Here is a 14486-nt window from a genome sequence, read left to right on the forward strand (position 1 = left end):
TCCACGCAAGTGGCGGCATCCATAAGCTGAGGTCACTTTTGTTGGCACGAAGATAGACGTTAAACTAGTACTGTGCATCGTGTAAAAAATCTATCAAAACATTTGAAAAGTTATCCATAATTGTCCTAAAAAATCTATAATCTGAAATCTTTTAAATGTGAAATTCATCCCTACAATCAAAATACTGGCCACGACTTGCTTTGTATATTATTACGTTCAACTGAAACAGATTGTGCAGTTGCATGCAGCCCTAAAATGGCCCTGCGTGCCCAGATGTGCAAAGGAAATTAAATGTTGCAACGTCATTAATAAATAAATAAAGTGATCAACCGTTCCATAAAAAAGAGCTTCTCTGGGTTCATGAGAAAATCATTTGCACCTAAAGTGGCGGAGACTAATGCAAGGTGATGATGAAAATCTGCAGCGATACAATTGAAAATTACTCTTGACCTTTTAAGTTCATAAGATTATAATGGAGATTGTCACTTTTCATTAAATGCTGGTTGGCAAATTACTGGCAATGCGCTATCTTCAGCTGAGTGTGTGATGCGTCTAATTTAGGTTGGGTTAAAAAAAGGAAGATACGAAATTAATGTTCCTGCTGAGTGACCTTGGTTATTACCGTGCCATTAAAGTAGTTTCAACATAATCACCATATGGGCCAGAACACAGAATACACTTTCATATATATGTTAAAAGCTCTGCTTTACAAAATAGATAACTCTTATTTCCATGTTACATAAATGGTATTTTACGAGCATTTGGCCTCAGGGTAGAATTTATATTAACGTTTCCACGTGGTTAAACAGAGCACAGAGTGTGTGTTGTTGCTCTGTCAGAAAATACAGGTTTCTGGATCTAATTCCCACCACCAGATCGGCCTGACTGAGCCCAACCAAGGGAGCTGGGATAACGGTAACGTTGCAAAGTGCGCACAACTCTTTTTTAAAAATACATTTTAACAAAATTGCCGAAATTTTGCACAATATTCAACATTTATCCGGTTTGCGGAAAAAATATCATCACATATAGTATATTTGACAACTTGCCAACTTTGATTTGAATATCTCTTCTTCTTGGTTCTTTCGGTAAAGTCACGTAGAAGGGAAATAATACAAAATAAAAATAAAACATAATAAAATTCTCACGACGTTTCGGCCACAACGCAAGCAGCCGTCCTCAGGTGAAGAACGCTGTCTTTCTGACAGCTCTAAAATTATCACGACGTTTCGGCCACAACGCAAGCAGCCGTCCTCAGGTGAAGAACGCTGTCTTTCCGACAGGTGAAAAACGCTGTCTTTCCAACAGCTCTGTTCTTCACCTGAGGACGGCTGCTTGCGTTGTGGCCGAAACATCGTGAGAATTTTATTTTATTATGTATAATTTGTATTATTTTATTATTTCCCTTCTACGTGACTTTACCGAAAGAACCAAGAAGATGAATCCCTGCAGTCACGAAAGCTTTAAATCAAAAATTGAATAGCTCTCTCTGGTGTTGGAGAATTACAGTTCATGCTTTGACATCGTACCTACTACGATCTAAAATAAACAATGAATTACAGAACTGTACAGCATATGTCAAACAAATTTACAATTCTAGATGAGTTGAAATGATGTGCACTATTCTGCAGTTTGAGTGAGCAAAACAATTTCTACCATTTAAATTTGTTTTCCCGATAACTATCAAGAAAAATAATAATGATATATCTTCTTGGTTCTTTCGGTAAAGTCACGTAGAAGGGAAGTAATAAAATAATAAAAATAAAACATAATAAAACAATTCTCACGACGTTTCGGCCACAATTGTTTTATTATGTTTTATTTTTATTATTTTATTACTTCCCTTCTACGTGACTTTACCGAAAGAACCAAGAAGATGAATCCCTGCAGTCACGAAAGCTTTAAATCGAAAAATAATGATATAATTAGATAGCATCGTTGTCTGTTACCAGGTTTATGAAGAAAATTACTATCAGGGTTTTATCAGTGACATGATCATACAAAACATCATAATCGTAAATGTAATATTCTCTATCGCACGATTTGTTTGCATTACCTGAATGTATTTTATAAGTTTTATTTGACAAAACACGTCACTTGTCAACTTTCAATGTTTTTATTTATTTAATCCGCTTACAATTGTAATCCTGTAAGGAGACAGCTGGGCATGGATACTGACATTTGGGCTCATTGTCAATGTCATAGGCGTCACGCCAAGTGAATGGCTCTGCTGGATTATCTGTTGAACTTACGGATGAACTGAATTGAATTTGTTGCTGCCATTATAACCGCTCCAGTGTCACACGTGTGGGTCAAGGCAGCTTAGCTTGTCCCTTTTGTGAGAGCGTACACTTTCGTCAAATTAATAAGCACATTTTGTTGAGGAGATTTATATGTAAAAAAAACGTAATGGCCTTTAATTAATTCAAAAAGGCCACGCACAGATGCAAATGTTCGTTATATTGGGGCTGCAAAGACATGTGCGCAAGGCTTTATTGTCCTTGTAAATTAGTGTACTTTCATCACTACTAAGCTGTATTCATTCGTTACGCTTCGTAATGACTTGATTTTGGAAAATGTGCGATTTAAGAGTAAACAAAAGCGTAATTACACGATGACCGTGCACATTAGCAATTAGAGCCCTCTCAAAGGCTCCGCAACACCGCATATGAACAAACACATATCAAGACAAAGATCCCCAGGATAGCCTTTAACAGGCTGCTGAGTCAAGTGCTGCTAGTGAGCGCCTTCTAAGGCCGCCACGGCACACACGAGGCGTGGAGTACCCAGCACCACACCTGGTTAGGCAACCTTTGTGCTAAATTAAGGCTGAGTCAACCAAGCGGAGACCCGAGATTGGCTCGGATATCACTTACTAATTAAGCTAGCCATGGTCAGAAATAAAACTCGGTTGTTTGGAGAAAAAAAATGGGACCTTTTCTGGCAGTGTCAAAGTATGAAAAAAATAATAAATGGTACCCTTTCTGGCAATAAAAAAGGTGTTAAGATGTTCAAACACCAGATAGAAACCTTTTGCAAAGAACCATGTCTGCATTAACCACACGAACTTGTGGTGAACATGAAAACAAAACATGATCTGATAATACATGAATTGTCCTGGAAAGGCCTTTTGGCGTTTTCTGGTCTGACACTGGTGATACTAGGCCCTAAAAATTAACCCGTAAAAACAAAGTTTTTCACTATAAATCCTTTATATGCGTGGCGGCTAGAGTCCTCTCGTCCTCTGCCTTGAGATGGCTGCCACCTATGGGTCAGATGATTGCCTGCCACCATTAAGCAATTGGTAATTAAATATAATTTTTTTTTCCTAAAAAGTGAAAAAATTTGGAGAAAAAAATTTCCCGAAAATTAATTGTCACGCACAACGAGTCTGTGTGCAAAATGTCAGCTCGATTGGATCACGGGAAGTGGGTTAAAAAACGACCGAAAGATTTGCACGGTCGTAAGCGCGCAAGCAAGCAAGCAAGTGAACTTAATATAAAGGATTTTAAAAGGCTGTCTTTGGTGCAGAACAATCAGTTTCACGGACAATACATATAATTAACGGAGCATGTTTTTGTTTGCATGCTCACCACAACTACGAATGGTCAATGCAGACATGATTCCTTGAAAAAGGTTTCTATTTGGTGTTTGAACATCTTAACACGTGTTTCATTGTTATTCGGTTGGTTGGGTTCGTAGCGCGGTGCACGATTCGCGGGTCGCTGCTCTCCACCGAATCACGCACACCCACACACACCCCCAAGAGAAGGTTGTGACAAAAGAAGAAGAAAAAAAACAGCTAATCAATGAGACCTCTCTTGGTGCCTTCTCGCAGAGGCCATGTAAAAATTGATCAGCTCAATATTTGCACTCCGGGCGATGGAACGACGTCCACCGACAGAATCCTGCAAATTTACTGAAACGAGGATAATGAAAGGGGGAACGCTTTTCAGCGCAAGACGGGCGATGTTTACAGACCCTTCCTATCTACATTTGTGAACCAGACAGCTTTTTTTTCACCGACACTAATTCTCAAAATGATCTGCAAATTCCCTTGTTGGCGATGTGCACGGTGAAGAGAATTACGGTAGTGCAGTGTGTTCTACAGGGTGCCAGGATGAAACTCCATTACGCATCACATGCATAGGGTGTGTAAAACCATTCGTAGACTCAAGCCTCAACGAGGCTCTTGCTGCGCCCTGTGATGGGCAACTTCTGTGTCCGTGAATGCGGACTTGGCCCCTACTTGTGTGGATGCGTTTTAGTGGGGCAATGGTTCGAGCGTTGCCCTTTGAATCCGGCTATCTCGAGTTTGATTCCCATCTGCAGCAGCGAGTGATATTGTAATTTGTCCTTTGCTTCCTCCATCCGTCACCAACCCGCACGGACCAGCGTGGTGAAGTATGATATATATATAAAAGAAACATCCACGACTGACATGGGGGTGTCTTCATCCATTGTCAGATTGAGACATGGCTGGAATTTATATATGTTTACAACATATCTATTTGACTTGTGCAAATTATACTTATATTAAATGTTTGTTTCCGTGTCATTGCATGTGTGTGCGCCACTCGATACCCTTGGGACACTTGCAAACGAGGTGTTCCATCTCATGGGGATTACCCAGGGAAAATGTTTTGAAAGGAAAATAAAAATCCATGATATAAAGAACACGCAATAATTTCCCCCTGTTTGCTTCTAGGTTACAGATCGCACCTTTTACGTTTGAAACTAAGCAAACAACCAACTCCACATAAGTACAGTAATCCCTTCTGGCTCTTAATGTGTTTTTTTTGACTGACCACGTGTTGATATTCACTTTTCCATCCTGGGAGCATAAATCACCCGTAATTGTACAAAAAGCCCCAACATACCTCTGCCTATTCCCCGGTCCCAATGGCTCTAGGCTATTCTCAGACGTAGTTATTTACCAAGAACACATCCCAGTGTGTTTTATTTATTTCTTTACGAGTCTTGTGGTTTTTTTGTACTTTATGGAACCGATACACCTACAAGGAGCGATATATAATTCAAAATAGTAAAAACCTCAACCGCATAGCAATTGCGAGGTTTGTTGTTGTTGTTATTGTTTTGTAGGGGAGAGATGCAGTGTGGGAGTAAGTATAAAAAGTAAATTAATAATGGTGCAAAACTAAGTAAAGTGAATATATTTTATAACATTTGTCCGTTCAGATTTTTGTCACTTTAATGTAACGATTCTGTTCATTACCAGGGACACTGTGCGCTCGAAATACCGGAATAATTCAGAGGTGGGGTGCCCCGGGGAAGATCCGTTTCATTATTAAAACTCTGTGATTTCCATTCATAACGAATTCGGCCCCAATTTAAAGCCCGTTACTTCATCTCGCTTTTCAAATGATAAAACATTTCTAAAGATATATAAACTTCATTCCACTGAAACCACCGAAAATCTAATTCCAATTGTGGAACGACTAATCCGATGGCACGTCAATGACTGCTCAGTCCAGGACTAAGTTGGGTCTGCGATGGCTCAGCGTGGACACGCGGCTCGCAGCGAGTCAGCGATGCTCTGCGCGCCTACTGTGGTAGTGCGATTTAAAAAAGAAATGTTGCTTATTTTTTTTGTTTTTAACAGGGTGTATATACCGTGTCCCGTTCCATGTGCGCGACACGGTACGTGCGCTCACGTCGTCTCGAGCTTTCCTCTGCGCTCGGTATCAAGAGCCACTTTCTTCGCGGAGTGTTCATCGTGTGCGTGCGATTGTGGTTGTGCCACGTGGTGTGTGTCGCGCGCACGTCGAGGGTGTCAGTGTGTCAATTATAATAGACGCTCGGCTCACGCGCTGGTTATGAGCCACCCATTGAATGCCGCCACGGCTCGCGAGACAGCGGTTTGGCTAAGAGCATTATTTGTTCACCCTCCCTCCCAAAGCGCGAATGTTCACACGTAGCATCTGCCACTCATTTGAGGCCGAGTTGCCCTAGGGAAGGCTAAGACCACGTTAACATAGCAATCGCTGCAGGTGTGTGTTGCCACGAGTATAATGTGTCTCCACCATCGTCGGGGCCCCCATCGGTATGCGGGGGGAGGATGGGGTCACGCATGCTTTACTTCATATACAAAAATGAGTCTTTTTTATCCAAGTTGTGTTATGTCACGAGACAAAGCTTCCACCTGAATCGCTCATAAAGCAGTGTAACCCCTCGTGTTAGAGGATCGCCCACAAAGAGAGGAAATGTTTTTTTTACTCTTTATCACTGTTGTTGTTTTTTTTCACCAGGTAAGACCCACTAAGCTGTACAGTTATTTTTCACAAACGACCTGGCCACAAATGATAGCTCAACGAAGTGGCTTATCACGCGGAAATGTATAGCAGTCAATTACTCGAAACGCATGTTTCTAAATGTAGAGGGATTACCCGGAGAACCCAGAGAAAAATCCACACGAGCAACGGAAAGAACATGCAAACTCCAAATATACAGCAGGCGTCAGGGTCGGGATCTAACCCGCGACCTCCTGTATACCAGGTGAGGTAGTTATCATCTCGCCACCGCGGTGGCCCGATTAGGATATCCGGTTATGATTTGGTCAAATATCTGAATCAAGATCCTCTTGAAAATTAGACTCGGTGAACCTCGGAGTGGAAAATTCAGTGGATGACGTTGTCACACGAGAACAAACAACTCTTAATAAACACCAATGACAGAGACGTCATATCATTTTGTTTCCAATGAAACCGGCCGGACGGCTCAGTGGTCAAGCAACTGGCTTCACCATCGTCCAACAAGGAGATGGAGTGATGGAATCAGTTTCGTGTTGTGCAGGTGCTATGTGGATTTATTACATTGCCACTTTGTAAGAGGGTGGGCGGTAGCTTGGGAAGGCTTTCATTTAACACAAGATTGCTCATGAATGATGATGATTATGAAGAAGAAATAAAATGCGATCACGGTTATATGTGTTATGGTTGGCAACACAGATTTGGTTTTGACAAAATGCAGTGGGTGATATGGTGAAACTGTTTCTGAATATTGTTTTAATGTATTCAAATATCTACAAAAACCCACGGTATTAGTTTAAATACCAAAACAAAACTTTACGTTATTTTTTTTCAATTTTATTACCGTTAAATGTTTACACATTTGTTACCCATGGAAAAAAAAAGTAGTTTATTTTTCAGAAAAAAAATATACTTTAATAAACGAAACGTCCATCGCGTAAACACGATTGCATTCAATCTGTGACTAATCTCCCGTTGCGATTCTGGAGCCGTGTGAATTCCGTTTACCAAAATCGTGGCCCACTTCTATTGCCTGTCGCAAACATGACAATTCAGAAAGGCGGCGCGGTGCCGCACGGCACGAGCGAGCGAGCGCACGCGAACCGCACGGCGAGCGGTGCAAGACAGCCACACCGGGCCCGCACTGCGACCGCGGCTATCACAGACACACCGTGGCACGCGTCGTCCACCCAAGTGGCGCGTCGCTCGTCCGCTCGCGACGCCTCGAACGTTCACGACGCCAGCCTTCAAAACGTCGACGTCGGCAAGGAACGTTGCCAATCTTCCCGTCCGTACGACAGAAGAAGCACGCGGCGGAATGGCTCAACGCACCTGCGCATGCCTCCTGTGGGAGATGGAAGTAACTAAAGGTAAATATTGCTCGTCTTGCTTTTGAAATCAGCAGCCCCCCCCCCCTCCTTTGAAAGTGGAACATCGAAAGGGTCCCATTGAATGTGACAGGTTATAAAGGGACACTGTTAGCACGATTGAATCATCGATTGCCATTAACCCAAAACCTACTCCACATTTCCGGAAGGCTCAACCAAGACACGTGGTGAGCTGGCAGCCCCTGGCCACCGAAAACCCCGGCAACTTTTACGAACCAGAATGTTTTTTTTTAGTGCAGTTTTACTGTCGACGAGGGGGCCTCTAGTGATTGAAGTAACAAAAACGAATCGTAAAATGAAGATACGCGTTGCTACTCGATTAAAATTTTTAAGGCTTTCGCATTTCCCCAGCCTCTCTAAATGGCAAAGGATGCTTTTCAAATCATGCTGCTCTACAGTTTACTTGTTACTTCCAGCTCTCATGCCACGCACCTCCACGCCAACATGAAATCGGTAACGACTTCCACAGCTCACGATCACGGTTGGCAAATCACTTAATGCGAGTGTGTGTGTGTGTACATCTGGAGTGTAGCTGTAGTGTGGTAGTCAGTGCACTGCACTACGAACCCGGCTAACAGCGGAGACGATTATCTGAACTGGTCCTGGGCCTCCCCTAGGTCGACTCAGTCTCAAATGAGTACCTGGTGTGGTGTGTAAAAACATCGCCGCTGGGAAGACAAAGGTGGCCGGGCGTGGTGCTGGCCACCCACCCCCTCGTGTACCGTGCCGGCCTTCATAGGTGCTCGCTAACAGCACTTGCCCCAACAGTCTGTTAAGGCTATACGGGGGATCTTTGTCTTTGTACAGCTGTGTGGACTGTTCAAATCAAATGGAAACGTTTTGAGATGGAAGTTGAGGCAATGGGATTCCAGTTGGCTCGACGGTACTGCGGTTAGAGTTCAAATCCCGGTCAGGGGCTTGGACTCGGCTCACCATCATTCCAGGGTGGTCGATAAAACGAGTACCACGGTGTGAGAAGTCAGCAGGGGGTGGCTTAAGCTGAGACTCGCGAATACGCTTTGAGCCTTTGAATGCAACTTCCCAAAAGCTGCCTGCACAACACATCTGCCGTTTCCCTTAATTCTATTCACCCATTAATACAAAACAAAATAATGTACATTCTGTTAGTATTCGTTGAGTAATGTGTTGATTGAAAACGTATCACGTTTGCTCATTTAATAAAGCACCAATACACGCGAAGCTGTTTATCTTCACCCAGCCTCTGTTTGTGTTTAGATGTTGGTCCATGTAAGCCCCGTTACCCACACAGGATGTCACGATTGTCAAGCACGTCACTTCACAATAAACCTACAGCAGCAGCAGCAGCTGCTGGATATGACCCACACCCCCTTCGGAGCAAATCCAGCCGTGCTTTTTTAAAATCCTATATATTAAGTTCACTTGCTTGCTTGCTTGCGCGCTTACGACCGTGCAAATCTTTCGGTCGTTTTTTAACCCACTTCCCGTGATCCAATCGAGCTGACATTTTGCACACAGACTCGTTGTGCGTGACAATTAATTTTCGAGAATTTTTTTTCTCCAAATTTTTACACTTTTTAGGAAATTTTTTGTTATATTTAATTACCAATTGCTTAATGGTGGCAGGCAATCATCTGACCCATAGGTGGCAGCCATCTCAAACCAGAGGACGAGAGGACTCTAGCCGCCACGCATATAAAGGTTTTATAGTGAAAAACGTTGTTTTTACGGGTTAATTTTTATACCAACGTGTGCTTATATCAGAGGTTGCCTTTTGTATTATGTGTGTTCAACTTATTTTGCACCGTACAAAGTCAACCGTGCTAATTAGAACTCTGATTATACAAGCTATGCTTATATTAAGATTTCACTGTGCCTTTTTCCTAATTGTGCATACATGCTTTGCCGTAGTTTGTGTATCCAACCACTGTGATGCTGTGTATGGGAGACGAGTCCATGACGTCCAATCTAAATGATATGTCGTTCACTATCGAATCAGTCCTTGAGGAATACATTCACACTGATTCTAATAATCCAGGCTTTCATTTGAAGTTGAAGCTATTTCTTCGTGAACGTCTTTCTTGGACGCATCTACATTATGTATGTCTTAAAACTCATGTTGTTTATCCAGAAATAAAAAGTGACTCGTTCATTTATGCCCATTTCCTATTCGAAAAGGTCCGAGCATTGGATGTTTGCCATCATTATTTTTTGCAAGATGAGTTTTTCTATCGATAGCTCTTTAATTGCAATACTTTTGTCTTCAAGTATTACATTTCAGCAGCATTAACCAGACACATGGGCCAGAGCTCACTTTCGAGGATTGGAGTGTCCGAAAAGAAAATGCAAATAACCAGTCGTGCAAGGTGCACGCGTGTCGTTTGCATTTGCGAGAAGCAATTGTTGACCGTGCAAACGTCCGCACGTGCGCGCGTGTGTGTGTGTGGTGTGCTGACTCTGGGGAGCAGTAGCACAGCGAATAGCTCATTGCGCTACGGACCGGGCCAAACGAATTCGATTCCAGTGTACGCCGAACATCAGTGGCCGGTATCTGGACCGATTCCGACGCCTCCCCTAGGCCAAAGCAGCCTGCTGTGGTGTGGACAAGCATCACAACACCTCAGAGATGTGTGGATCTGGCCCGTTCACTTCAAACTCCCGTGAAATGTCACGGCGGAGGGGGGTGATTACGATGAGACTGACGTTCCATTGCTTGTCCCTGCCTCTCGCATTCATGCTGCTGCTGCTGCTGCACAACAATCTACCACACTGTGTCACTGTTAACATCCGCACGACCGTGCCGCTACACATTCACGATTTCACCCATTTGCTGCCGTTCCTAAGTCGGTCTGACTTCCCTTTGTTGACGACATCCTGGCAATCCCTCACCCAAGTGCATCAACACTGCGTGCATGTGATCATTAACCCCCACACACCCACCGCCTTGCCTTGCTATTCAATCAACTGTGACAATTCGGGGAACCCAATCCGATTCAAGAATCAATTAAAAAATCAATGGCATTGTGGCGAATGTAAGCAACCGCCAATTGTGGTGGCTGCAGGCAGGGACCTCTTGAGCCGAGTACCTGCATTGTACACGAGTCGAGACAAAGCAAAAACTATTCCCAGCAACGTGATTCCGTGCGAGCATCGTCGTTGTCGAAGGGCGGTAAGTAGAAAAAACAGATTTTCCTCGACGAGTCGATGCGTTGTCGCGTGGCTGATGATGGTTCGCGACGGCACGCACGAGTTATTTGGGGAAGAGTCGTCACTCGGTTTCACCAAACGTGGCACTTGCTTATGGGGTTCATGGCGTCAGAGGCCTTGCACTTATAGGCCTCGGAAAACTTCTCGAAGTTCTGCAGGGATCCGATGACCCTGCAAAAGAGAGACGACCGCGTTCGCACGCGGTAAGTTGTCGAACAACGACGACAACAATGAACGGCACGAAGAACCAAATCGCAACTAAATAGTGGGCAAGGGGCATGGAGACATTTGGTAATTAGCTTGGAGATCACCGAACATGGGCATGTTGCACACCGTGGCATCGTAGGTGTTGCGAGAGATGGCGGTGACTTGGGGGGGGGGGGGGGGAGGCTTTATCCAGCAGTGGATCGACCATAGCTGTTGCTGATAATGTTGACGATAGTGCTCATGCCAATGACAAGAGGCCACAGTGGTGGTACAGTGGTTAGCGCGCTGCGTTATGAACCCGCAGTGACCTCCATTTGGTTCCTGGCTACAACTGACATTAGTCGCGGAGAATGATATCCAAACCGAACTTGGGCATCTCCTCCTACCTGCGTGGTGAGGTATGGTCAAACAGCCCCCCCATCGCCAACATGACTTGGGGAGGCCTTCATCCAGCAGTGGATCGGTGCAGGGCTGAGTTATTGTTACTTCATCATGATGCAAAGGGTGAGTGAGTTGCATTGTCAAGGAGTGTGCACAGCTCTCCGATGTCTTTTTGGTTTGATTGCCGAGTCGTTTTGATTGACGTCCGACATTTCACTGCGCACGCCAGGGGAAAGCTGTAGAGCACAACCGCATCATAGGGCTACGAGGTGAAGTGACGTGCATTTGTGTGACTAACCTGAACTTCCCAGGGCTGTGCACGTCTGTTTTAATCGAGTTGCTGGCATACTCGGGTCTGTAATCGCCGCACCACACCTGAAAACCAACACATGACAAGAATAATTAGGGTGGGTAGGTGACTTGTGTAGCTAGGATAGGTGGCTCCTGTGTAGCTAGGTGATAGGGCACACACCACACGAATCTAGCACGTTGCAAAATGTGTTTGGTGAATCATACATAGGTGGAAGCCACGATGGTAACGATGGGTGATGGATGCATCACGGAGCGCACACAATGATCGTGTTTATTGTTCAGCAATTGATGCCTTTAAATTAAATTCAGACAAAGTAAAAAAGCGGGACGTCAGCTTGATCCAGCAGTTTATTAATCCTGCCTCATGATGTTAGTGATGTTGATGACGATACCAAAATTGCAAAGGCTGAATTCGCTTTGCGGCGATGATATGAGTGTTGTTTATATTTTACCTGAGCAAAGTTCAAGAAGAAGAGCTGTTGGTGGCTGAGTTTGAGCCCGGGCAGTGGCAGTTCTTCGCCATTGTCCTTGACCCATGCCATGTAAGCCTGCACACAACGCGGCCATGTGTCGACGACACAAGGGCAGCAGCAGAACGCGACATGCGGTTAGCGACGTGCGGCGCGAGAGAAGCTCAACATTCATAATACAGGTTTTTTTAGGGGTTAGATTGCGTAGATATAAATGTATCGTTAAACCGGCCACCACCCGACACAGCCAATTAGTAAGGTTTGTCACGGTAACAGAAACTGGCAATTCGTTACTTGTGTAGTGACATAGAATGGGTCACATAGCAGCATAGCGCTGGCTGCTGGCAAGGATTGGCATCTGCAGCTCACAGCAGCCCTGACTGGCAGCAGGCCACGTGATAGACCAGAGAGGGATCTCAGGGAAAGGTTACGGAAGGGGCACATCGAGAACCCGCTAGTAGGTTCCAGAAGAGGGGCGTGGCCAGGGGCGGAGCCAGGCCACGCTGGCAGGATAAGAGGGGACCCGGGAGGGGAGCTCGGGGCTGTCGTGTGGAGTGGGGTCCCCGTCGTGCTGCCGCTGGAGTCTTCACCGTCTCGGCGTCGCCAGTCAGGCAGTCTACCAGCTGCCCTGACTGGGAGCCGTAGTTACCCAGTGTTAACGGTTAAGGCCGTTTAATAAACAGAGTGCCTCCTACTCTTAGTGTCTCAGAGTCAGTCACTACACTTGGACAGTACACCGGTGTGTTGAAGAGCAAATCCACAACATTTACAAGTTCAACATACATACGCGCGAGGGGGGGGGGTTGTTGCTGCTGCTGCTTCTGGGATCGTATCAGTGCCGGATTAAGCTAGTGCGGGGCCTGTAGCATATTTTATAAAGGGGCCCTAAAATATATATAAAAAACATAAATATTAAAACACAAAAAAAAATTATTGCATTGTAAAGTAATTGTATTTTTTCATTTGCTATACAGACAGATAATACGACACATCTCTAACCTTAAACACCCAGTCGTTCGTAAAAGTTGAAGGCGGTATAGTACTATAGTAATAGAGCAAGTGCAGACTCACTGAACCGGAATTGATAGCTTGAAAGCATTTAGCGCGGGGCAACTTGAAAGTGCGGGGCCCGTAGCATGCGTAGCTACTTGTGCTACCGGAACAATCCGGCACTGGATGGCATCGCTGACTCGAGCGTCAGCTGGCTTCGCTGGCGAGCTCGGCGCTTTCTACCAACTCGCTCGGCTCGGCGTCATCAGCCGCTTGGCGTCAAAATGAAAAATTTAAAATATTTTTCAAGGAACGGGGCGCACGCGCTCCACGTGCGTGTTTCTTAGGGTACGTCCATGTGGCGCTGTAGACACGTGTCGGCACGCGCAATGAAAGGGGGGTCACTATCGCAATGAAAGGTGGGGAGGTGAGACGTGGGGGACAGTGCTGTTGTGATGGTGCGTGGAAGGTCACCGTGAGAACACGTGCTCACCTCGTAAGCCTGACGGATGCCTCCGTTGTCAGCGATGTTCTCTCCCAGCGTGTTGATGCCACTCAGCTGCAGGTTTTTTTACACGTCACGACAACAACAACAACAAGAAGAAAAACACAGCAACCACAAATGAGCTGTTCACTTCGTCACTCGTGCTCGCCGTGGCCACGAGTCAGGACTCGCTGTCGCCAGGTTGACGCTGCAGTGAACGTGCGAACAATCGCGCCCGGGTGTAAATTTCGCAAAGTATTTTGAGAATTTCACAGTGGGTGCATTAAAAAGTTCATAAACATTACAAGGAGCGCAGTCTCTTTTTTTGTTGTTGAAAATTATCGCAGTACCGCTGCATTCATGGGCTCTCCGACGCGTTTCCACATCCAGAAACAAAATTAAACCGCGGTTTTCTCTTTCTTTCACAAACGTGCACCGTTCCGCCATCAGTCGCTCAGCGTGTTTTATAATTTACACCCTCCCCACCGACTCCACTCGTTGATGAATTTTCACGACGCGGCATCGTCGTACATTCGATTTTAAAGACACCCCTCCTCCTCTAAGCGGGTGTGATGCCCGACTCTTCCGCGCTGGGCAAGCATGTTCGAAGACTTTTGACTTAAAACTTTCGTGACTGCAGGAATTCGTATTTTTGTTTCTTTCGGTAAAGCCACGTTAATAAAAAAAAAAAAAAAGTGAACTAAATAAAGATAATTAAATAAAGTGTAAATAAAAATAATACAAATTCAATAAAAAAATAAATTGAACATGATAAAAGATTGATATTTTTAGAATTTTT

General features: G+C 44.7%; 1 protein-coding gene across 1 annotated transcript in view; it reads right to left on the bottom strand.

The window, feature by feature from the left end:
- Positions 1–9397: 9397 nt before the first annotated feature.
- The window catches only part of LOC144945023 (neprilysin-like), a 28134-nt gene continuing 23045 nt past the window's right edge, over positions 9398–14486 (bottom strand). The window contains exons 19-22 of the mRNA XM_078873187.1: positions 13697–13762; positions 12196–12291; positions 11730–11806; positions 9398–11014 (exon numbers count right to left, since the gene is read on the bottom strand). Coding sequence (XP_078729313.1) covers positions 10915–11014; positions 11730–11806; positions 12196–12291; positions 13697–13762 — 339 coding nt within the window. The 3' untranslated portion in view covers positions 9398–10914. The remainder of the gene's footprint in view (positions 11015–11729; positions 11807–12195; positions 12292–13696; positions 13763–14486) is intronic.

This window comes from Lampetra fluviatilis, chromosome 36, assembly GCF_964198595.1.
Source record: "Lampetra fluviatilis chromosome 36, kcLamFluv1.1, whole genome shotgun sequence".
Classification (NCBI taxonomy): Eukaryota; Metazoa; Chordata; class Hyperoartia; order Petromyzontiformes; family Petromyzontidae; genus Lampetra; species Lampetra fluviatilis.